This window comes from Ciconia boyciana, chromosome 4 (assembly GCF_034638445.1).
Source record: "Ciconia boyciana chromosome 4, ASM3463844v1, whole genome shotgun sequence".
In the NCBI taxonomy this organism is placed as follows: Eukaryota; Metazoa; Chordata; class Aves; order Ciconiiformes; family Ciconiidae; genus Ciconia; species Ciconia boyciana.
Window position 1 is genome coordinate 70,454,766 of NC_132937.1, and position 24,895 is coordinate 70,479,660.

Here is a 24,895-nt window from a genome sequence, read left to right on the forward strand (position 1 = left end):
GTCCATTGAGACGTGGAGCCTCAACTGAAGGGCATGAAGAAGCCTGGTCATCAAACAGAAAACATCAAGGGACAGTCCTCACGGCACACTCTATCTCCATCCCATGGACCTAATGGGAGTCAGATGATGGTTCATACCTCTGACGGATCAAATCTGAAAACAGGAGTGTTAGGTAAGTTCCCCCTGAATGCCTCAGCCTACAGGGTGTTGGATTTTCATTTGTTTGTCGCCACAGGATTCCATTTCGCCTCCAAATTACACTAATTTACTCAAATAATTTAACTATAAAAGTCTGAAAAACACTGGTTTACAGATACAGTATTGGCCTTTCTTGCTTTAGGGCATTAAGTTCAAAATTTTCAATCTCAGAAAATATTCAAACATATCAGCTTTTTATTCATATCAAATAAAAAAGGGGAAATACTCCACCTACACAATAGCTTTTCAAAAATAACTCGAGCTAGTTTTTGTGAGGAATTTACATAGTGTCATTAGAGCTCTGACACACTGTTCTGTCCTCCTGTTTTCTTATTAAGCTATATTCATTCAGACTGAATGACATGGGAACACACAGTGAGAAAAGTCAATATAATTCTGGCAAAAATTAAGACTGACAAGCCTTTTCAGTATGCAAGCTGGCACTGAAGTTTTCATTTGTTTTTGTATTACAGCTATAACAGCTTGTTAGCTGCAAGGAATATTAATCTGTTGTGGGGAAAAGTAAAAAAAAAAAAATAATATTCCAGCTGCTACTTATTGTCACTACAAAAAAAAAAAAATTCACTAGAGAGGCTACCATGCAGACAAGAGAGACTTAAAATTGAAATTTTTACAACTGACGCAATTATAACATTTAATAAAACCATAACAGAAAACTATGTGCATAGGGCAAGACTGCACTTACAAACCACTACTGAATATGTTTGAGAAGCTAAACTTTGAGAAAACACGACATGATTCTTTTTGAGTGAGTGGAATTACTGACAGAACGGTGTGCGCAACAGCAAACAGATTGCTTCTTTTCTCAGCAATGCTCATCTCCACAGTTCCAGCCAGCATAGCTAGCAGAATTTCTAGAGCTACAAACTTTTCTCTCCTACTTCACAAAAGCAGTCTAGTAAAGTATTTTAAACAATAAAACTCAAATCGATCCATTTATAAAATACAGCCCTCTTTTTGGTACTTGACCAAACTCATATTGGTCATTTGGGGACTGAAAGAATAAAAAATGAAGCAATTTGCTAAATCTGACTGGCTGAGGTAAGGTGTAAGACATCAACACTGCAGAGAGCTGCATGTGAATATATCCTTTTTGCTCCGAAAGGTCCAAGTGCTCCGTAATTGTCTCTGATCTGTGTTGCTGACAGGCAGCTGTCTACAGGGTGAAAGGCAGTAAACCAGCTGATACTCAGCACAGTGTCAGTTACACGAGCACTTGAAGATACCAGTTCAATACTCTCAGTAACATGTGTGGATAGTTTGGGTTTTTCTTTAAGAGTTGTTTTCAGAATGTCTTTAAAAACATGTGGCAATAATACACTAAAACATCCACCTGTTAAGACAGAATGAATTTGTGCTGTGTATTTTCTAAAGAACTGTCATGAACGAAACAAATCTCTGCTCCCTCCACCCCCAATCAGACAAGATGTTAATATTACCTCTCTGGAACAGGATATTTAGGACATAACTTGGCGGCTCTTGGGTCTGTAGTGTATTCTGATGGCTGTAATTCATAGCTACACAGAGTGGATCCTGTTGGGAGGAAGAAAAAAAAAAAGATTGATAGGGAAAAAAAAATAAAAATCAAATATTCCTATTCTTTGCAAACGGTATTAAAACTGATATAGGTCCTGATTCTGCAGCTCCTCATGTTATTACCACAAAGTTATGCTAGAGTTCCTCCTGTAATTGAACAGTGAAGCCAGTCCAATGCAGGGTTCAGTGTAACAGAATGACATTCTTCATCTAGCTTTGGGTCTTCCAACATTTGTGTATTCAAGTCAAAAAGGCTAATTCACAATGCAGTGTAAAAGAGAAGGATACAAAGCACTTGGAGGTCACCCTCCCCTGCTTCTCCACCATGCTTTTCCTTGATCATTTTTAGTGCATGAATATTGTGTAAGACAACATTCATTATAGAAAGAAAACATTCGAGTGTTTTTTTGGGGGTTTTTTGGTGTTTTCAAAATACAACCGGTCTGTAGACTTCAGGGAGAGGAAGATAGGAACCAAACAGCTAAGGTTAGAAAGTTGGCTGAAAAACAACACAAGCTCTGACCGCATTAGATGTCCAAAGCTTTTAACGAAGCTGAACTCTCTCTATAAACAAATTGGTACAGTGCAATAAAGATCAAATTGCCTACAACCAAATTCAAACATAATTTAAGCTTTCCTTAGTACGTGACACTTGCCTAATGGAAGTACATTACCCAGATAGACCTCTTCCCATTTGTCTATAATCAAGGTACTGAACATCTGAGCCAATGCTTCTAGGAATATAGCAACTGCCAAATCAGACTGGAGCAGCGTTCTCTCAGAACCTGGAGGAAGAGGTAAGAAAGCTTCCAATGGTATAAGCTGCCTATCCAAAAATGAGTTTCTTCCCAAGCTTGTTTGCTAACAGTCTGCTTGCTCCCCAGTGCAAGGGCTCTGGATGCATAAGCCTTTAGTGTTCTATTTTCCTACATAATAAACTAAGGACATCTTGATCATCACTATAAATATTCAATTCTTTCCATTATGAAAGTCTCCTCTCCAGAAATACTTTGTACTAGAGAGTTCTACAAACTGGATCTAGGTAATACATACACACTTTTACCCAAATTAAACCAAGACTTTTGAGAAACAGCCTTATCTTGGCCTGTGTGACACCAAACAGAAGTATTATTTGTAGAAATTGTAGGATATTATTTGCAGAAATCTTGTTTACCATTGCCACATTGCTACCTCTATGAAGAGGCATCTTCTATTTACAGATTGAAAGAGAAGACAGAGGGCAGCTGAGCAGGCTATCCCATGCAGTCTCTGGAACACTACTTAAATACCACTTCTACGAATTAGATTTTTGGGGGCAGGCCCAAAACACCAAATACACCATTGAAGAAAGTTATACGTCCTGCAAAAAAAGGTATCTGGTAAAACATCTGAACTCCATTTTCAATTATACTGTTTATATGAATCCTTATGCCTCTACTTACTTATGTGGAAAACATGGCATCAGATAAACAGACATCAAACAAAACTACCTTCCTTACGTCATAGTTGTAAACATAATATCTAAAAGTAATTATTATTCTTTTGGGACAAAAGACTCTATACTACTGCAAATTTTTTTAATCTATTCTTGTAGATATGAAAACTTCTGGATCAAGTGCATTTACAAACAACTCCAGAATTTGATGGGGGGACAGCAGCAGAGTCATGTTTCTCTTAAAAACGGAAGGAAAAAGAAGATTGCAGACATTTACATTTATTTTATTTTGCTTTGAATATAGGCCAAAAGCTAAGTTATAAAGATGACTAGAATAAGAAGTCCTGTAGGAAGAAGTGGGGAGGCTCTATATGGACAACAGTATACAGATGCATGATACAGAATGTTTGGTGCCAGCTTGGTAATTTTGCCGTTCAACACTACAGTTTAAGTATCTTATACAGAGGCCCTCACACCTAAGTAAGTCTAAGGGACACAGCTGATCTGTGGATGCCCATCCTTCCTTGTGACTTCTAGCAGTTCAGGTAGAAGGGAAAAAAGGCAGGATTTGCTATGGCCAGAGAAGGAGGATCTAGGTTCTTTGCACAAATATGTATCTGAAGACCTTCTGTTTGTATCAGAAATGTAAACCAAGCAAAACTGAATGCCTGATCCTGATCTGCAACACAGGTCACAAGCCATTCAAGTAGGACTTGTAGACTAGGGTAACCCAACAAACCCCTGGCTGTGGAGGAAACTGGAGGCCCCTTGCCAGGTCCCTCCGAAAGCCAGTGGCACATTCCTTCCTGTCATGCAATGGACTCTGGCTGCCACTATCATCTCTTGCCTGGGAACTGCCCTTGGGGCTCCTTTGGATCTCTTCCCTTCAGCTGTCTACCTCATGTAGTGTGCTTCTTTGGACCCACAGCCAAGCAGAAAAATATTTTAATGGAGCTTTTCAGACAAGGGACCCTTGTTAGCCACCTGTCTTGTTAGCCACCCTGCATCTAAACAAACTACCAGTCCAACAGCTGAAATAATGCCCATGAGATTTATTTGTCCTTTTGTCCTATAGAATTAGGCAGAATAAATTTTTACTCTTCCCATAAATATTTATTTCTTTATATTTTGAAAACCTTCTGACTTCTCTAATACCAAGTGGGAGTGTTCTACAACCCAAACATGTGCTTGAGTAATGTATCGCTTTACATCAAACTTAAACTGATTTCTTAACAAAAGAGTCCTTGTGCATCAATAAATAAAAGTTTGAATTTTGTAAGATGAGAGCAGGAGGAATGGACTGCTTTGCCAAACCTTCCACCCCATACTAGTTATTCTGAGTTAGTAGAGACTGTCTTAGCACAGCCAGTCTTACTACTGCTGTTTGAGTTTGCAAGGCTTGCAAAAGCTTAAAGAACAACTCCAGTCATCTGCCTTGCTGAGATAATTAGTTTACCAAAGACACTACTATTATTCTTAAATTATTATCACTCGTAAATGTTTCAAAAACATTATGGGTAGAATTCAGAGAACAAACTAAAAAATCATTAAAGTAATACATCCTTTGCTTCCTACAGCAGTGCACATATTTCTTCTGGAGAAATCATTAGGTGAACAACATCAAACTGTCCTACAGGGACTAGATTTGAGATCCCAACATGTTGTAACCTTAAAGAAAAATACTTCTAAACTACGCAGAGCAACAGTTGCCGGGCTACTGGTAAGGACACAGTTTACTCGTCCCACAGTGCTGTATTTGGTGCTTTCACCTACAAAGTGATATTCTGGAAACAAAACACAGCTTCTGTAGCATGGTTTCTTTTCCACGAATAGAGTTGCTCCAGTGGTTAGAATATTTTGGGGCCATGACTGGAGCGAAGTATCTCAAAAGACAAGCTTTCCTTTCAACCTCAACCTAGCCATAGGAGCAAAAGCCACCACTTCCTTCAAAAGCCTTCTTTCTGTTTTGGCTAGGCTTGGATTAGTAAGGAGCTGAACTGCCACTATCTCTGGCATTCTTAAAAACAACTACAATTAGCACAAATTATGTGAAGATGCTGTAGAAAGCCAGGACGAAGATGGGGGACCAAACTCTTATTTCAAAGATTATTTCCAACTGAGAAGGCAAATTATTAAAGGTCTTGTGTGCTCAGAGGATACAGCGCATGGACCAAGACATAACCCCCTGATTCCCACAGCAGTACAGTAAATAGGAAGTTCCATACTAACCTGAGGTGGTCAGATAAAACTACTTTTAGAGACCAGAGCTCCACTACAGCTTTCCTTCCTGTATTTGCTGTGTTGTAAACAAACACACAAAACCTCTGCTACATCAGCATCACTATCAATACAAAAGTTTACAGCTTGAGAAGCGGTAAGACTTCCTAAGGCATCTGCTAAGAGGACCAGCCCACAGACGAAACCACTGACATTAATACTGCCCAAATGATAGCTGTGGAAAGCACACCAGGGGCTCTGGATCTCATTCGGAGCTGCTCAGCAGCACCTACCCATCTCTCAATAGTGTTAGGAGGAACTAAAACAAGGACTTCCAGATCTGAAAACATGGACTCATATTCAGAGTCAAGAATCTAAGCAGAAAAATACAGAACTATATAAAGATACCTGAGATAGGTTCAGCACCAGGAGCGGAACGGTCACCTTAGGAGTACGTTCTTGCTTAAGTAAGGCACAGCTCCAAGCAGCTCCACATACCCCTTTTCACAGGCACGTGGCAAAGCACAGCCTGAGAGACTAGGAACCACAGCTTTGGTAAAGTAATTTAGATGATCTTCCATGTATGGTCTCACTGTTCTGAATCTCACTGACAGTATGCACGTATTGTGCACGTATGTGACATAACTGATTTCTAAAAGACTGTATGATGAAGCAGAGATTATAGTTAAAAAACTCAACATCTTATCCCATTTTAAGCATTCTCTCTCCTTCTCAAGCAACAACCTGTTAGTCTATCAGTCACATAAGTCCTCTAACACAGGAATCAAACTCCAAGTAATCACACATACAGAAATGTGCAGAAATCTTAGTAGGAGTGAGACTGTTTAAATCACAACTACTGGCCTCTGTACTTTCAGCCCAGTGCTAACTCCTCTTGGGTTCTGGACGTTTTATGAGCAAGTGTCACCAATTAAAACATAGCTAACATTGCAAATACATGACACACAGATGATTATGTTTGACCAACCCACGCAATACAAGCTAAGTGGTATTGACAGCTGGATATTGACAGAGGTGGAGTTCACTGGCATTCAGGAAGGACAAGGCTCCCAGACTCTCACAAGGATGAAATTCTTAATACTTCTCTACTTTCACCACTCCAGAGCGTGACTCAAATCTACCTGTTGAACTCCAACAGCTCTAAACTGTTAATCTGAACCACACTACCAGTCCAAAGCTTCATGCAATGAGACAACTTGGTACACTACCAATAATTGCATATTATCTTACCATATTATGGACTAGCAACATGGCATAGAAAAGTGGAAGCTTAAGACAGTGGCCCTTATATCTGTAGGAAATTCTGCTACAAATTTCACAGCCAAAAACCACAGAAGAGGTAGGATGCCAAGCACTACTGCCACAGAAGGTGGTACGTTACTACCCATTGCTGACTTCTGCCAGTAATAGAGAACAATGTTGCATGACCTCAGAAAAAGTGTGCCTATGGGGAATAATAACAAGACCCTCTCTTCACGAACTCCTGCCAAGTGGAAAAAGGTTCAGGCCATCATGAAAGGAAATACACCGATGCTGACCAGACTTTCTTCATTCTTTATCTACTAGGTCTGACAACTGAAATTATACCTTGACTACAACTATAGGAAGTAATTCTACTTAGAACACAAGCACTAAGAATACATAAAGTTTAGGCCTGTATACATTTCCTATTTGCCTACAGGTTTTTAGAACAACAAAAACATTCCAGAAGCAGACAAGTTCACATTTAGTGCTTCATTTAGGAATGAAGTAGCATTTAGCTGTGCACAGATTATCATCAGAGCTGGAAATGAGTGAGAAAACAAGAACTCCACTTCTTAGCCATTGATTTGAATAAGGCCTGAAGTAGCAGTTAATGTAGAAGCATCAGAGGACTGCACAAACATACCTAAACATTGCAGCTACACCTTTTGCAAATGGTGCGGGAACAGAAGCAGAAGACCAAACAAGGATAGAGCTGAACCTTAACACCTTAACCTAATTTCTGGGCCCTAGTAGAGCCTAGAAAAATAGTGATGCCTTGAGATGAGCAAGAAGGCATAGGACAGACCACTCTGCAGTCAGGACTTCTCAGATTAATATGACAGATTTGTTCTCAGTGAAGAAAGCAAGCTTCGTTCTCTAGATCTATCACTGGTGCCTTCCAGAAGCACAGTGTGTGCTTTAAAGGAAGGAAAGTAAGGATTGTATATACCTAAACTTCTAGTTGTTGCAGAGAGACATACCATCATTTCTTTAAAAAGAATATCAGAGCGCAGGAGAAATTACAGCTTGCTTTTATAAATAAATGTGGCACTGAAGTGAAACTAAATATTCTCCAGTGCCTGCAAGAATGTTCCAAGAAAAATCCAACACAAAACCCCACTACTCAGATCTTTAAATGACTCCAGAACTGAAGACCACAAAGAGAACTATCGAGATAGCTAAGCACAGTTGCTGTTACAACTAACCATATGTAAAAAAAAAATAAAAATCCTCGAGTCAGAATTCGTATACATGTATTTACAGTTGTAACTAAAAAGCCCAGACTATACTCTTCTCTATCCCCCATACTTATGAACAGCACAGAAAGTTGAAAACAAATATTAACTTACCCATTCCTCCACTCATATTTCTTCCACTGCTAAATAAAATCATCTATTTTGGAATAAAAAATCCATCTAGTCCAGTAGCAGATGTTTCCCCTACTGTACCTTTAGCTCTCCACCACTTATAGCTCAAGGATATCCTTAAGTACTAACCTCCTATTAAACATCCAAACACTATTATTCTAACAGTTTATCTTTTGGTATCTAAAATACCTTCATGGCAATAAGTTTCGTAAATTAACCATAATTTGTGTGGAAAAAAATCTGGCTCTTTGATGCCTAGTAATTTCATTTTTGACCTCTAGTTTCATATTACTCAGGTTATGAGATCAAGGAATAATACTTTTTTAACCTTCTCTAAGCTATTCCTGCTTTTAATGACCTTACTCTTCCTGGTAGTTTTCTCTTTTCCAGGAAGAATCATCATTGGTCTTTTCTTGTGATCATCCTTGTTTCCCTTCTCAGTAGGTGTACACATACTGAGAATATACTGAGAATACATGTGTGCATGTGTATTAAGTTTAAAAAAAAGTTAAGAAAACACTTTATCAAGGAAGGACCAGAACACAGCCTTTATGATGCCAAAAGAGCATGAGTTTACACAAAATACAGTCCCTATTTTTTTCTCTTCACAATTAATAAACATTACACTTTTGGACAATGCTGTGTCTCCACCTAATCCTCTTGCTATCCTCAGTAGCTTCACAATCTCTTTCCCAAGTAGCAATAACCATTTTAAAGTAAAATGATAAATGCATAACAATGGTTGTTTCCCACTCCTTCATTCTGCAGGCATTCCTTTCCGTTTGACATTTTATTCTACTGCAATTGATATCAGATTTTTTTCATGTAATTCTAAATAATTCAGTAGCTGCAGCAAGATTTATTACCTCACTGTTCCTCCCCCTTTCCAAATGGTTTATTAATGTAATCAGTAACACAACACAATATTACTGGAGGACTCCACGTGCAGCCACTTTCTGTTGTGAAAACAATTTCATTCTGACTAGAGGATCCATTTCCAACACAAGACAACCCTGACACGCAGTTCTGGCAACAAGGTAGAATAGTAGTGGGTGACTCCGTATCTCAAAACCAGTCAGTGTACTTTTATTCCAGCCATTCAAAAAATGACACTCAAAATTAACATACCGATGTTCCCAAAGACCTAGTGGTGCAGAATCTCTTTAACCATAAGATGCCTATAACTAGTATGGTACAACAGGTTTCAGGAAAATCATGAGCAAAGGATTAAGTTTTAACCAGCACACTTTCACTAAAAACAAAGTGTGGGGGGGGATTTGGAGCAGAAGAAAAACATCAGAAGCTGGCAGCAACAGATGTAACTGCTATTTCCAAGGCAAGTACCAATGGTAACTGCAAAGATGTACTTTGATTACTACACATGAAGATGTCATTATCTTCAGACAACAGAAAAACCCTTTTTATTTCCCCTGTGGTTCCTTCCCATAGCTCAGAGAGATGACCTGCTCTGACTTAGCCAGACAGATTTCCTTTATTGATTTATTTCAGGTCAGTCTCCGTAGCAGACTTAATGTAGCTTTACTTCTGGCTTTAAGTCCACCTGGACCTCAACTAGCCTGGCCTAGCTACACAATTCTGACAACGGAGATGCCTGCCAACATGTTGTAAAATAGAAATTTCATTTTAGGTTCCTAAATCTGCATCCAGTCATTTACACAACAGGTAGGAATATTAGTTCCCACAATGACCAGTCAGTATAGTTATCACTGAATTAAACATGACAGAAATGATGACCACCTGTTTAGTGTTTCTTTTAACAACGACATTTCATTATTCATTTGGCACAGTCAGATATGAATTATATCTTCAAGGATATTTCAAAATGCTTTGGCAAGTCCTTGAAAACAGCACTGCAATATTCCATGCACATTAAGTTTTGAAGCATCCATCAGCTTTCTGGAAAAAACAGCTTTCAGTGACATATACTCAAAATACATCATTTTTTAAGTGCCAAGACCAACAAAAACATTGAATCCCCATTACCCCCTGCCTGAGGTGTTCTGCTGGGTGAGAAAATCCTGGGGAGACCAGCAGCAGCAGGTTCACAATATACAACATTCTCAGTTATGTCCAATCCATAGCTCTACAAACTCAGGTATCAGCATGGCTGTGAGAGAACAGCATTAGAACATGTTCTCAGACAACACTGCACCTTTCTGCGTCACCTCCAGGAGTTGCTCCAGAACATTCCTGTATTTTACAACTTGCACCTTTGCACAGGCTGAAGATCTGAACGGTCAACTGCCCAGCTTTTTCCTTCCCTTTTTCCTCCTCTTGTAAAGGGTCCAAACTGGTTTCCAGTGTTCTGGGTGTCAATTATTCTGAACAGATTAAAGGCGCACACTTTCTTGTTTTCCTAAAAGCCAGGCTTTGTGAGGGACAGACTTCTCTTCTTCTTAGATGGGAAGGTACCGCAAATGCAGGACCTGACTGTGGGAGAGGAAGTGGGGTGGGAGTGAAGTTACTGTCCTGAAATGGTGCAGCGTTATTCACCAAATCAGTTCCTCTTCCCAAATTACAAAAGAATAGCAAGTACATCATTACTGATTCAGGAAGCCAAAAGGCTGCTTTGTCATGAAATGATCTTCATGCCTCAAGCAAGCATTTTCCCTGCCCTAAATGCTTATTTATAATCTTGCTTACAGAAAAATACAAGCGGTACTGCACAGTAAGTAAGAGCTCTGCCATAATTGCTCTGAACCTTAGGTGTTGGTTGTTCTACCATGTTGTGTACAGGCAATCAAGTGCCTGTCCCACTTTGGGAAAGATAGCATAAATGCTACGCTAGCTGGAAGATCATACCTGGCACTGATAAAATCATTAATCAATATAAGGATGTTGTAGTATGTTTTACAATGTTACACATTTTGATAAAAATGTTTTGATAAAAAAACCTTTATTTGAACTTACCATACCACCTCTTGAGAATCTGAGGCACAACACAGGATTTCTTTGGGATAGACAGGTTCTTAAACAGTAATTTATGAAAGAATTACAAGGTGCATGGACAAGTAAGGTGATTTCAGGGATGGCATGTGAGCCAGGTGAAAATGGCTAACTCTTCAAATGCATATGCAACAACCTACACAGAGCCCATCTCCAGCACAATCGCTATTTTCAGGTTGCAGGAAGGGTTAAAGCTTTCAGAAAGGCTCAGCAGAGCAAAATTAAGAGTTGACTGCATTCTCTACCCATATATTTAAAACATTAAGGTGGTTTTCTTGTTGAGTGTTAGAAGTTGCAAGCCTGGGAAAATTCAGCATTGATTATCACAAGAAACCAAACACATATGTCTTGCCCTCCTTCTTCTTCAGAACTTGACAGCTGAACTCTAAATTCTAACTAGGTATCATTACAAACATAGAAATTGCAATTAAGCTCTGTGCAGTCATGTTCAAAGTCCTCAGATTTCCTTATTATCCTTTTTACAGTGGAGTCTGTGGTCACTTGAAAAAGACTGCCAAACATAATCCTGGTATTAATTTAAACCCACTATCATAGTTACAAAGTGGCTCTCAGAAAAATTATTCTGTTTACTGGGTTCTATAGTTTTGGTACTAATTCATTGTCCTTGCTCTATTGCAAGACTGAATCATGCTTGAACTTTTACTATACATATACAACATTTAAGGTGATCAGCACTTCAGCTGTTCATTTGCTGCAAACCATCACTTTTTGGGACCTGCACAGGTTGGTGAACTTTTAAGCAGAAACATAACCATCAGGCTGACAGTATTTCTCTGAACTGTGTGATTCCAGTCTTGCACAGAGTTCATCTACAAAAGGAAAGCTCAGTTTAGTTTAGTACCTGTTTTTGATAAGCCCAATATCATATAATGAAAATTAGGAATTGAACTCATTAATGATTCTGCCCTGCTGTAACACCAGGTTTCATACTTTTGACCAAGCTTCTGTAAACTGAAACAATTGGCTGTGATATTAATTAAAAAAAAAAGTTTTATCTCTAGGTTTTAAAATCTCAAACACTAAGGGAGATACAGTTAGAACGGAGAATCATGAGGACAAGGCATAGCACGTTTTAGGAAGAGTGGTTTTTGGTGTACTTTTAAAAGATGGTTATACTGAACATATTTCAGGCACAGTTAATAAGAGACTTGGCTTATAAACACAAAAACAATGTTTGTGGTAAAACAAAGCATGGCTGCATTTCATTATTTCAAGAGGTACTTAAGAAACTCCACTACTAATGACCTTGACTTCACACCAACAAAATAACTGGCCTGCATTAGTTAAGAAAAACACAGTGTGCCCAGATAAGGGGTAAAGAGTAAAACTGTAGATACTGGCTAGTTTCACTGTGGGCTTCTATTTTACAACAGTGCATAGATCACGTGAGGAAGCTCCCGTTCTCAGACCACCTGCCCACCTGCTGCACTGTGCTGGCACAGCTCTTTATGCAGCTCTACTCATGCTGTAATGCCACATGGTAGTTCAGCTCCCTGATTCAGGCTGTCAGACACCCAGGTGTGCGGGCACAATGCAGTGGGAGACCCAAGGGCACTAACAGTGTCCTAGGGCCACTTCAACTTGCTCTGCTTTCAAACAAGAAGTACTCACATAGCCTGTATCAGAACAGAAATCAACATTTCATTTCCTTCTATGAAAAGTAATTGGTTTGACTGCTTTGAATTTGGTCACCCGGACTGACTCATCATTAGCCAAGTATCTTGCAAAGAAATGTTACCACAGCATCTTAAAAGATTGAGTAGGAAAGGTTAGGACTCTCATTTGAATAGCTGAAAACCCCTGAAATTTCCTCAGATTAAGTTTTTATCTTAACTTTCTTTTGGAAGGTCCAAAAGTTGGTTCTCTCTCATGCATTTTATTCCATACAGTATTAAAATATGAATTGAGCTAGTAATATCAATATTATTACTACAGAGAAACAGCACTGCTCTTAGGGGAGATGGGGTACAATATTTCATTTGTTAATACAGTTAGTTTCCTTTACACTTCTTTAAAAAAGAAAAGTGTAAGAAAACAAAAAAAACCCAGGAACTGCACTGTAGCACTGGATGAAAGCAGGAATATTTTCATACCCACAGCCAGACTCTGTGCAGCAAGTGCTGTTCAATAGCAGCATTGCTCTCACTAACCCCATATACATGAGGACATTTCAACAGCATTACTGTTGAGCAGCAATGTCAGAACGTTTCCATAGGAGTTGAGAACATACCCTATAGTCAGACATTCCCTTTAATTTTTGTTACACTTCGTATTCCTGTTTTAGCAATGAGCTTTCAAAACTGTCCAACACATGACAGAACAGAAGCATATTAATACTGTAAGATTTAGTAAAGTTTTAGCTTAATAAAAATATCACATTATTTCTATTGATATTTCTTAATACATATTTCATTTTTAGTTCAGCTAATGCACAAGTCTTTTTTTAATCCTACAAAAATATCTGGTACATGAACAAAAACAGACATGCTTTTTGCATACCATTAGTTTCTGCAAATTTCTGAATATCAGCCAGAGTCTTTAGTTCTTTCCTTGGGCAAGCTGATACACACAAAGCAAGAGACTTGATCCTCTGATGTACTAGATCAATGTTGCATGGATCCAAGAAGAACACATACCTAAGGAAGAAAAAAAGGTAAATTACTTCTGTTTTAATTAATAATTACACTGAACAAAATCAATTTCATTTCAAACTACAGGATTCAGCCAAGACTAACCTTCAGTCTACCCAGAAGCACAGGAAATTTGATATTATCATAATTGTGTGGGTCAGAACAATTCATGTACCCAACATATGCACTACAAATATATGGATATTTATATACTACTGGATCACACAGACAGGATGTTTAACTCTACCAGATTCAAGTCCGTTTAAATGGTGCTGTTCATAAAAACAGCAGCACTTCTACCATGGCTCTTAACAGATACAAGTCTAAAGATTCACAAACAAAGCTTCACTCCAACCTTAAACTTGACTTCAAGATTTCCAACTTTTTCCAAAGAGACCCAACAAACCCCATAAGGTTATACTTATGCTGCAAAAAGGACAAAGTCCACAGCTATTTTAATGAATACATATAATACCAGTAATTAAGAACAGCTTTTTGGTTTAGATTGATTTTCCATACCACTGGTCCATATGACTGAGCAGATTACTTTAGTATTTATTTTGAAATAAAAATTGTTCAGATATTTCAAGAAGAACTATCTAATGTTCAAGTGCAGTATTTTAAAGAGATTCTATTTGCTAACTTTCCATGATGAGTCACTGTCATTTAAAAACCCTATGTGTGAAGTACTTACTATAGCTTCCTATAGTAAGCTATAAGGGTACGGTGGAAGGAGAGTGCCTGCTCCTTTGAGGGTATCTAGTCAAAGGAGCTACAAACAAGAACCTACAGAGTCAAACCTGATTGACACGTGGTAAGGGAGGTTGTGATGGGAACAAACCTGGCCAGTCCCACTAATTGGTAAGGATATGTGGAGTGTGACAATTCTTATCTTTCAGAAAGATTATCTGGCTAAGCACCTTGCCAAATTGTGATGATAAGGAAAAGGAGCGAGACACTCAGGCACAAAACTTGATCAATTAGTGTTAATGAAAACAATAACCAGAAACAAACACGGTCAATCACAATAATTGACGGGCTATCAAGAAACTGCGGGCAAGGACTTTGCAGCTGATAAGGATGCAAACCAGAAGGTGCAGGATGCAGGAGGGGTCAGTAGGACTGTGCCAGCTGCTGAGGGAAAGTGCATGGGACAGGATTCAGGGAGAAACAAAGAAGAGGGGCAGACAGAAAGGGGTGTAAAAGGGGACACTTGAGTGTAAGCTGATGTTGGTCAGTACACTGGTCTGACTGAGCCTGCCACCTGATCACTGCCGTCTATCCTTTCCTTTTACTAAATCCTTTCTTAACTCTCTCTCTCTGCATAATTTCAGTCTCTATCCCGTGTGCATGGAGGCTGCAAGTGCTCAAAGGACTAAGTGCTAGTTACTGGGGGGACCAGCATGGTGGATTTGGTGGCAGCAACTGGAGTCAGACCAGGGGTTTGGGTGCCCTAGGCCTGAGGTTTCAGCTACCAAAGCGAGTGGCGTCTCAGTGCCAGTGACTGGGGCAGTCACGGGTCTTGGCCACCAGCCACTGGGGTGGGAACAATGTGTGTCCCAAAAAAACCAGCTGCAGAGGTGAAGGGCTCAGGATAGGTGGCTGGAGCAGGACTGTAGGTCACAGCCCATGTGGTGCTGGCTGTTGGCAGGGGCTGAGCGTCTGTACCTTTCCCAAAGTGGGTGTGCGCATGTGTAAGTCACCAGCAAACTCTAAGCTGTACCAGCTGGTGAGTAGGAGGTTCTGGGTCTAGGCAGAGGTGTCAGGTGGGTGGAGGGTCTGTGCTGGTATTTGGAGGGACCTGTGAGCGTGGGGTGCCTGTGGGATGAGTGTGTGAGTGTTTGCTAGTGAGCACAAAGCTGGACCAGCCTCTGAGTAGGGGGGACCCATGGGGCGGGTAAGGGGGCCTAGGATCGGGGCAGGAGTGCCAGGTGGGCAGAGGGGCTGTGTTGGTACTTGGAGAATCCGTAAATGTGTGTGTGCTTGTGAACATGGAGAGTGTCATGTGCGTGCCTGCACTAGCAACCTTCTGTCTCTGCCAGCCCATGAGGAGGAGGGGACATAGCTGGCTGTGCTTGTGTTTATTTAAGTCCTGCATTGTGGGTGCTGTTGAAGGCAGCACCTCACCAGTGCCAGTCTGTGTAACCAGCCGTGTCAGTGCCCCATGTGCGCCTGTCCATCCACATCCCCCAGCCCAGGCAGAGACCCTGGGTCCCAGGATTCAGTGGCTGGACAGGAGGCTCCTCCAAATGTCCCTTAACACATTACCTAAAGAAACCAAGTCAGGAATGTTGGCATTAACAACCTAGAATCCAGCCTGCTTCTACAGTGATTTAAACTCAAGGGCCAAGCTGTAATTGTAATGGCCAGAAGAAACAAGAATGTTTTGTAAAATAAACGCTACAATTTTAACTCAAGCCTGTAAATTTAGAAATACAATGCAACTATAGTGCCAGATGCAGTTTTGACAGAAGTGTGCTGTGTTGGCATACCCTTAAACAGACACATGTAATTCAAACACCACATTGCATGGTTCGGAGAGAGTTCTGACAGCACTAAGGCAGCTGCAAAGCAAACTCCAAGCTATCAAATCTGTGGCTTCAATCCATGGTCTAGGAACACAGAAGTAAGATTTTTTTCAATTTCTAGCAGCTAAAACAAGAATCAAAATGTTAGGCACCAGCATTACAGAAGAAAATGTATTTTGGGTTTTGTTTTTAAAGCTTACTTATTGAAAGTAAGTGATTTTACTGCAGAAAATTCCATACTGTGTCACCACAGAACAGGTTTTGTTTCTCACAGGAAGAATATACTTACATGTTTTGTGCTGCAATTTCAGTTATTTAGAATCAATAATAGACTGATTTGTTGATTAGAAAGTAACTTTGATCAGCAGTACAAAGACTGAAGTAAACAAAGTAATCATATTGTTAGAGATGCTTCAACACTGCAAATGAAAATTTGTTTGCTATAGAAAATTGAATATATCAGATTTACAACCTAGGAAGCATCTTTATGCATCTTTATGAAGTATCAGCCCTTCAGAGAAGGACTTGGGGGTACTGGTGGATGAAAAATTGGACGTGAGCCAGCAATGGGCGCTTGCAGCCTAGAAAGCCAACTGTATCCTGGGCTGCATAAAAAGAACCATGGGCAGCAGGGCAAGGGAGGTGAATTCTCACCCTCTACTCTGCCCTCATGGGACCCCACCTGGAGTACTGCGTCCAGCTCTGGGGTCCCCAGTACAAAAAGACCATGGACCCGTTACAGCGGACCCAGAGGAGGGCCACAAAAATGATGAGAGGGCTGGAAGACCTCTCCTATGAGGGTAGGCTGAGAGGGTTGGGCTTGTTCAGCCTGGAGAAGAGAAGGCTCTGGGGAGACCTTATTGTGGCCTTTCACTACTTAAAGGGGGCTTATTAGAAAGATGCAGAGAGGCTTTTTACAAGGGCCTATAAAGACAGGACAAGGGGTAACAGTTTTAAACTAAAAGAGGGTAGATTTACATTAAATAGTAAAGAATTTCTTCCTTATATGAGGGTGGTGAAACACTTGACCAGGCTGCCCAAAGAAGTTGTGGATGCCCCATCCCTGGAAGTGTTCACAGTCAAGTCATATGGGGCTTCGAGCAACCTGGTCTAGTTGAAGATGTCCCTGCCCATGGCAGGGGGGGTTGGACTAGATGATCTTTAAAGGTTCCTTCAAACCCAAACCATTCTATGGTTCTATGATTCTTTGATCTTAACAATCCACTTTTCTGAAAATCAAAATTCGTTAAAAGAAACTCTGAAATACGGCATGATGAAAAAGTTACTAGAGTAAAAATAACTGCATGTAATTTTTAATATGTCTACCTCCTATCACCATAATAAAAATGAGAAATTTTAAGCTAATCTTTAATTTTAAGCTGATTCTTATACATAAAGGAAAATAAGGAAAGAGTTTATTTAACTTTTAAAAAGCCATGGTGTCTGAAAATAAGGTCAAGTTGTCCATCCTGAGGCATGTAATTCAAAATGAACTTCAGTACAACTTTTCAAAACACATCGCTGCATTTTTTTTACTGTTCTATAGGATAACCTTCCTTATGCTTTACTACCATTTTGAGCTTATATTGCAATGTGTTTCTTTTTTCACTTCTGAAAGAAAAATCCAGATTTCTAGGTAAGTAATTAAAAATATAATTTCAAAATGACCAGAGGTTAAAACAAAAAAAGCAGCATCAACAATTTTGGCTTCTGACTGGTAGCTTACTAGACAAGTGTCCTATTACCTATTCATGGCCATGAGAAATACAGCAGTCTCCTCCTCCCTTGCAAAAACAGGAAGACAAAGCATCATCATTTTGTACACTACACCTTGATTCTGGGAGCACTGTAGCAAATCATATGAACAAGCCTATCTTACCTTCAAGTATTTTGTACACTCTTATATTCGTCAGTGTCACTGATTTACTGTCAGCGCTCAAGGCATCTCTTTACAGGCAAATGAGTACTTTACAGAACAACCGTTTGCTGTGATGTACAAGCATCTTATCACAATAATGGAGAAGTGACTTAAGTGATCACACCCACTCTAAACAAATTATGGGTAGGACATATACAGTTTCACTCAACCAAATTCTCTGTATGTGTGCTGCAAACTCTCCCTGGGTTTTCCCGCTACCTAAACCCCAAGCATTTTCATGAGTTAAAGGCATTTATTAAGGTGGAATGCCACCCTAACTCTTCCCTATAGCAGCACACCCACATCTTCTTGTACTTGAGTGAACAGCACAAACTGAATTCTGCCCAAGCAGCAAAGTATTGGTGATGAAAAATCAGACTGAACTAGCATTTCAGGGACTTATATCTGGCTGCCATGGTCATCATTTATTTGCAAATAAAAGATCATTTTTCAACCCCCTTATAACTGCCAGAACTTGAAAAGCAAGGAGCTTATTTTGAAGCAGATAGGTTTAATGAGAACTCACTGCCAGGGCTAGACTATAATCCCATGTCTGACTCGAAAGCACAGCCTACTACAGCTGTACTGTGTTCTCTTTGTAAAAATAAAAAGATGCCCGATTCATTCTTTGTTGACGAGACCGGGCTGTAAAATCCTCCTTCCCAACATTTCATGTCACTGGTTTCACTATCTGATGCACATGGATCAAATCACATCCCTGTGAGGACTCTGCTCTTCACCCTTACCACTCAGATTTCCATATCCACACAGACCACAACCATTTCACTTCCTCATTACAGTGCCTATGGGTTGCTGTCATTTACAAGGAAGAAAATGTTATTTTTACAGATGATTTAGCTTTTCTGCCTTGAACTGGGAAATGAAGACAGAATTACCCTGCAAGCAGAATGAAATGAGAATAACTTCGTGTTTCCAGAACCACATTTGTAGAGCTTAAAGCCCTTTCTTTCTCTACACAAACTGAAATGTACAGGCAGGAAGAGTTTTATTTTTACAGTCTGTCTGAAAAGTACTCCTATAAAATAGCATGAAATACTCCCATGAACTGCACCACAGACACTGCAGGAACTCCATCTGCTAGAGGCAGACACAAAGCAGATAGTTTCTTCTAAAAATTTGCCAAGCAAATTTAAAAAGCTATAGGGTGTGAGAGTGGAAGTATCACTCACTTATAAAAGAACTGACCTCTTCCAAAGCTGGGTACCCTGGATTGTACCAGGCACTTCACTGTGAACAATTATACAATAATCTGCCTTGGTAGAAGGTTTTCTCTCACTCTCAACCGAACAGAGATGATGATATCCTATATGGGTGCATCCATTCATTTGCTTAGGCCATGCCTCAAGCCACGATACCTTATTAGAAAAACATAATCCTTTTGAACCTTATTAAGACTTCAAGAAGCAATGGGCTCTATTAACTGTGTCAAAAATAGTCTCTATTTTTATTTGCTGGGTTTTGATCTTGCCTTTGCAAAAGGAAATCACTTAGCAGTGGTAGATGTTTCTCCTCATGATGGCCTGATTTGTGTCACATGTAGGAGACTATTACACTATTAATTGTTACATTTCAATAAGGTGTCTGAGTTTCTCCGCCTTCACACAAACTCAGACACCATTTCTTTCTAAAGGTAAGTTTAAAATTATAATTTTAAAATTTCTATTTTCTCTCACAACACAAGAATGACAATTTTGTACTGAATACACCTGATTTTAGAAAGCGCTAAAATATTTATATAAAAAAGTAGGAAAATTATGCTGTGTAAGTTTTAAGCCCTTCAACCCTCCTGGAAGCTGTGATTAGATTAAGAAATTATTCTTTTGACAGAAGAAATCTATAAAAAGTTTCAGGCTATTTTATTTAACTGAAATTCTTCTGGTAACACACCAATCACCTAGCCACATTAAATCTTAAATCAGATATTTAGAAATCTTTAGTATAGCAGCCTAAAATAAGCAGATCTTAGGAAAGCATCCTTACAAAAGAATTCATGCAAATTATGGATCTTCTGTTAGTCTGAAAGTAAAGTGTGAAGTAAAAGGCTATCATACTCAGAAATTAAAGACTTTTTAGTTCTTTGAAGTAATCAGCAGTGAGATAAACATCTTTTTTGTCAATTAATACCACTGTTCTAAGGTTAGACTAAATAGTTTACTTTCTAAAATCACCCAAGTTGTACAGATGCACTGGCAGACAGGGCTCAACAGACGATCACAGGTTTTCAACCCATCAGTCCAGAGTCCTTGTTACTCAGCTCCAGTATTACTACTGTAGTATGATGTTTTTCTGCACAATATATAGGAAATACCTGTGCTGGTTCTGACCTGTCAGTATGTGTTTTTACATGACACTGCTTAATAAGAGCTGTGGGCTGCTTAAAAGTTTTGTGCATTTTCTCTACAAGCCACTTATATACATTCTGCTTACAGAAGTCTCATTTTTGAAGTCTCATTTTAATGTGTTGGATATACCCCATCTCCCCTTAAATTCAATGGCAGAAACTGAGCATGCAACATCATAAGTGAACCATTTCTACATAGATATCAAAGGCCTGCTCCCAAATCTGAGAATACTTGTCATACCTAAAACTCTAACAAACAAGATTCTTCAGTGACCTGATACAATCTCCCTCATGAAGTGGATGCTAAGAAAGGGAAGTTCCTCAATGTCTTAGCTGTACTCATATTGCACGTCTGTCAACATACACTCTCCAAGTACTGTTGCTGGTTGTTACAAAAGATTGTTGTTCTCTAGGTCAGAAGAGTGGAGGACAAGCAGGCATGGGTTAGCATATCCCTTTTCCTATTTTATTGAAAATCACTTTCAAAGGAAGAAAGGTTTTTCCTTTCCTGGTTTACAGAATGAAGCAATTGAATCACATACTCACTTCTTGTGTGTGAGGTCCAGACCACTGTTGACTATTCCCTCCACCTTGACATTTTTCTGTCCACAAATGTTTCCGTAACTGTCATATCCTGAAAGCAGTCTTGCAGCTGCTCCTGTAGCTATTGAAAAGCCACAGATAAAACCCTGGAGGAGAAAAAAAAAACACAGTTTAGTAATACTCTGTTTGACAGCTGGGAAAAGTCAGTTTAATTCATTTGTTTCTAAGCAGAGGTTCTTTAAAAGTTCTTTCAGACTGAAAAAGGAAAGACAAGGACCATCCACAAAGAACTGTTGTGCAATTATAAAATTGAATGCAAGCCAAAAGAGGATTCAGACATCTAACACTGCATATTATCCAAGCATAGTTAAGAATCTTGTAGGTGTTTTTTTGAGAGTCATACTGTCAGCAAGTGGTGCATGAAGCAGAAGGGAGGCCAAGGGCAGGCAGTGAAGGAGAGCTACAAGCAGAGCTGGAGTTGTCAAGGGTTAGTATGCATCTTAGAGGATTCCAAACAGTCCAGATTTTCTTGCTTTAAGATTTTTTTTTCCTTCAAATTATGTGCTTTCAAAGATGAGCTAGAATGAAGAGGCCTATCTGACATAAGTTCCTTTTAAGGAAGTCCTCTAAAGCAAGTGACTAGGTCAAGGCACTGTGGTTCCAGATGCTGGGTTCAAATACAGGAAAGAAACAGACACAGAGCAAAAGAATGCAAAATAGCTCAGACAGAGCTGAGGAAAATACCCAATGTCAGGGGGGTCTTGCTGTCAATTTTCAGAGATATTTCACTAGCAAAACCAAGATCAAGGCAGTGATTATGCCAACAGGAGACCGGCCCAAAAGAATCTTTAGCTCTCTAGCAACACCACTGACAGGGAGAAGTGAACCATCAGCTCGGTCCACTACCATCAATGAAGTGTTTTTACAGATGAGGCAAGCTAAGATTTGAGAAGGGGAAGCAGAGTAAACAGCTGAGACAAATGTGTGGAGCAACAGATGGCAGCGACAGGATCAGATGAGATGATGACAACAGGTAATGAAGTCGGCATGGAACAGGTAAAATGTGGGTGGTTTTAAAGGTCTGAAGATACAGGAGAGCCTGTCTGTCAGAGAAGGTCACTATCACTATAGAGAAATTCCAGACAGCAAGCTGGTCATTATCTTTCTCTTGCCAACGCACTAATGCACTTATAGACTTAACACTCAAAGTGAAAACAAGGGCAAAGTGAGCAAAAGGCTATCACAAGTAATAATTAAAGCTGATTTCCAGCAATCACTTTCAATTTCTTGGATCCCTTACTATTCTGTAAAGGACATACTAGCATGCATTTTACATACAACAGTACTCAGGTTCTTGGCTAGTTCAAGAATTTTTTCCCTACACACAAGGTAAGGCAAATCATGCAATTCCTCATCCATCTAAGCTGATTTACAACAGTGTGGGGATGCCCTCCTGACCCATCACAGTACCTGACCCTTCAAGTGAAGTCCCCTAGAACAGTAACTAACAGGGTATTTGACCCAACAGGATGATTGCTCCGTATATCATATTGCTTAGACAGGAAAATCTGGGACACTCACCCACAGCAGACTATAATTGGGGGAACAGGTAGGTATAGACTGAGTAACCAGGGAACATCAACAAAGGCAGGAAAAAAACAACCACAAAAAAGAGCTGTTTGTTTCAGGAAGTCCTGTGCTTTTTACGATTTTAAGATATTCACATTACAGAGAGAACGGAATTCATATGACTTAAACAAAACATCATCTTTGCATTTGAAGCACAGCCAATGACAAACACTTTGGGGAAAGAAAAAGACATTTTTCAAAGGAATAATTCCAAAGATCAGAGACCAAGGGACAGTAGAAAAGAAAGCTAACAGCACAGAAATCCCAAACTCCTACTGCTTGCAACACAGCAGTACAAGACAGTGACAAACATTCTCTGTTTAGGAGGAACAGCATACGTAGGTCCATGAAACAAAATAAAATCAAGTGTATTTCTAGTTTTCACTAATCTGCAGCTCTTGGAGGTTTTGGGTTTTTTTAAAATATAAATTGCACAGTGTTCTGAGGCTGTCTTGAGAAAGGTGAAGGTTTCATCACACAGGACAAAGCTGGGATAACTTGGAAAGAAAGATCTTACCATTAGTAATATGGTTGTTAATAGTAGGTGCTTCTACTAAGCATCCAAGAAAAAAAACAGTCAACTGTTTGATATTCAGAATCTTTGTTTCTCAGCAAAAAGTTTACTGTGATTCACAAAACTGTTTACTAAACTCAAAGCTATTATTTCTGGGACATCCACAGTCCCATAAGGAACAAGGGTCAAGTGATACCTCACCATACTGAAAATCACTTACAAATGAAAGTGGAGTTTCAGGGGAAGAGGAGATGGAGCAAGAACTGGCACAAACAATAAATTATGGATCCCTACCAAAGGCATTTGATGTGTACATACTACCCATTTCTGTTCTACAGCTGATGGTTTCTATGCCAGTATGCCCAGACCTTACCCAGTGACTAAGTTACTGAAGGGTTTTAAAACTTCTTTCCAATGAATGCAAACTCTTCAACTATATAACATTCACAGAATCCTTTGTGTATTACTCACCATTCCTATGCAGAAGAGGATGAATAAGAGCAGCCATGGTACATCTGTGCAGCTGTGGTCCTCCAGAGGCTTCCACTCTCGCTTGGAGCTCTTGTGTGAGAAGAGAGAGATGAGGTTAACAATACTGTTTTTAATTGTCTCCTGCTCATAACAGAAAAAGGCAGAAAATGATTCTCCAAGGCATTAACATACAGCAGGAGTTATCTTTAAACTCTGATATAGCTGAAGCAGCTTTGTCAAAAAACTGAAAGAGTAAGCCTCATGAAAGACACTTCAAAAGAAGTGCCTCCACTGGAAGCCAGATCGACAAAGAATTATTTATCCAGAAAACAGGTAATTTACCCAGGAATTTACAGGTATTTATCTGCAAACCAGGTTATTTTCACTTTTTTTTTTTTATGAACAGAAAAGAGAAGCTAATGGCATGGAATAAAAAATATCTGCTCTTGCAGTCTTCCACAGCTACCTTCCAGTAATCTGCTTTCCAAGAAGGATAAAAGGTTAAACTTTTCAAAAGCTCCTAAGTTTTAAAACACTATTGGCAAGTTTAACAAGTACAGTGCACGTAGAAAGGAGGTCATAAATTGCTGTTAAAGGAACAGTTCTCTACCTTCCAAGAGGCAGCTGAGCTTAACATTTCAAAGAAATCCCTAGTCAGTATTGTCCAGGTGCCAGAAAGGAAAGTCATGTACTTAAAGGTTGAAATACTCAGTGATGGAGGCTCTATTGCAAAGTATAAAAAGCAGTTGTCAGCAATTCAAATAGTTTGCTGCTCACGAGGTAAAATTTCTCAAGTGTGTATACACTGCTAAGATAATTGAAGTCTGTTAAAAACAGTAATTTTGCCAAGAAAAGAATGATTTTAAGAAAAGAATGAGCATTGGCTGTAGGACAAAACTAACCACTGTGTCAGAATTTATTATAACAAAAATATTGATTATAGCTACTTTTAAAAATATACAGTTACACAGACAAGCTTTTTCATCACTTAGTTCCCAAATACCAGCTGTTCACATATGTCTACTAAGACCCAAAAAATGCACACATTGTTTTCATACTTGAAGAAAAGATTGATATAGGGAGAATACGGAACAGCTCTCTCCAGAGACAGAGCAAAAGGGGTAACCTATTCAAATTTTGAATTTCTTTTTCCTCTCAAGACTCTGAAGCATCTTCAAGACTTTGTTGACAAGGTAGCAAATGTCACTACTGAATTAAAACAGAATGGTTGGATGAAATGTCAACAACTTTTATCTCCAGTATATATTTTTG

The 24,895-nt window shown here is 39.3% G+C and overlaps 1 protein-coding gene across 2 annotated transcripts in view; it reads right to left on the reverse strand.

The window, feature by feature from the left end:
- The window catches only part of SLC44A1 (solute carrier family 44 member 1), a 70,339-nt gene that overhangs the window by 27,451 nt on the left and 17,993 nt on the right, over window positions 1-24,895 (reverse strand). For both annotated transcript variants that reach the window (XR_012042213.1, XM_072859886.1), the window contains exons 2-5: window positions 23,624-23,713; window positions 21,013-21,155; window positions 13,528-13,664; window positions 1,659-1,752 (exon numbers count right to left, since the gene is read on the reverse strand). Coding sequence is in view for 1 of the 2 variants with exons in the window: in XM_072859886.1 (XP_072715987.1) it covers window positions 1,659-1,752; window positions 13,528-13,664; window positions 21,013-21,155; window positions 23,624-23,713 (464 nt within the window). In the remaining variant the exon portion in view is untranslated. The remainder of the gene's footprint in view (window positions 1-1,658; window positions 1,753-13,527; window positions 13,665-21,012; window positions 21,156-23,623; window positions 23,714-24,895) is intronic.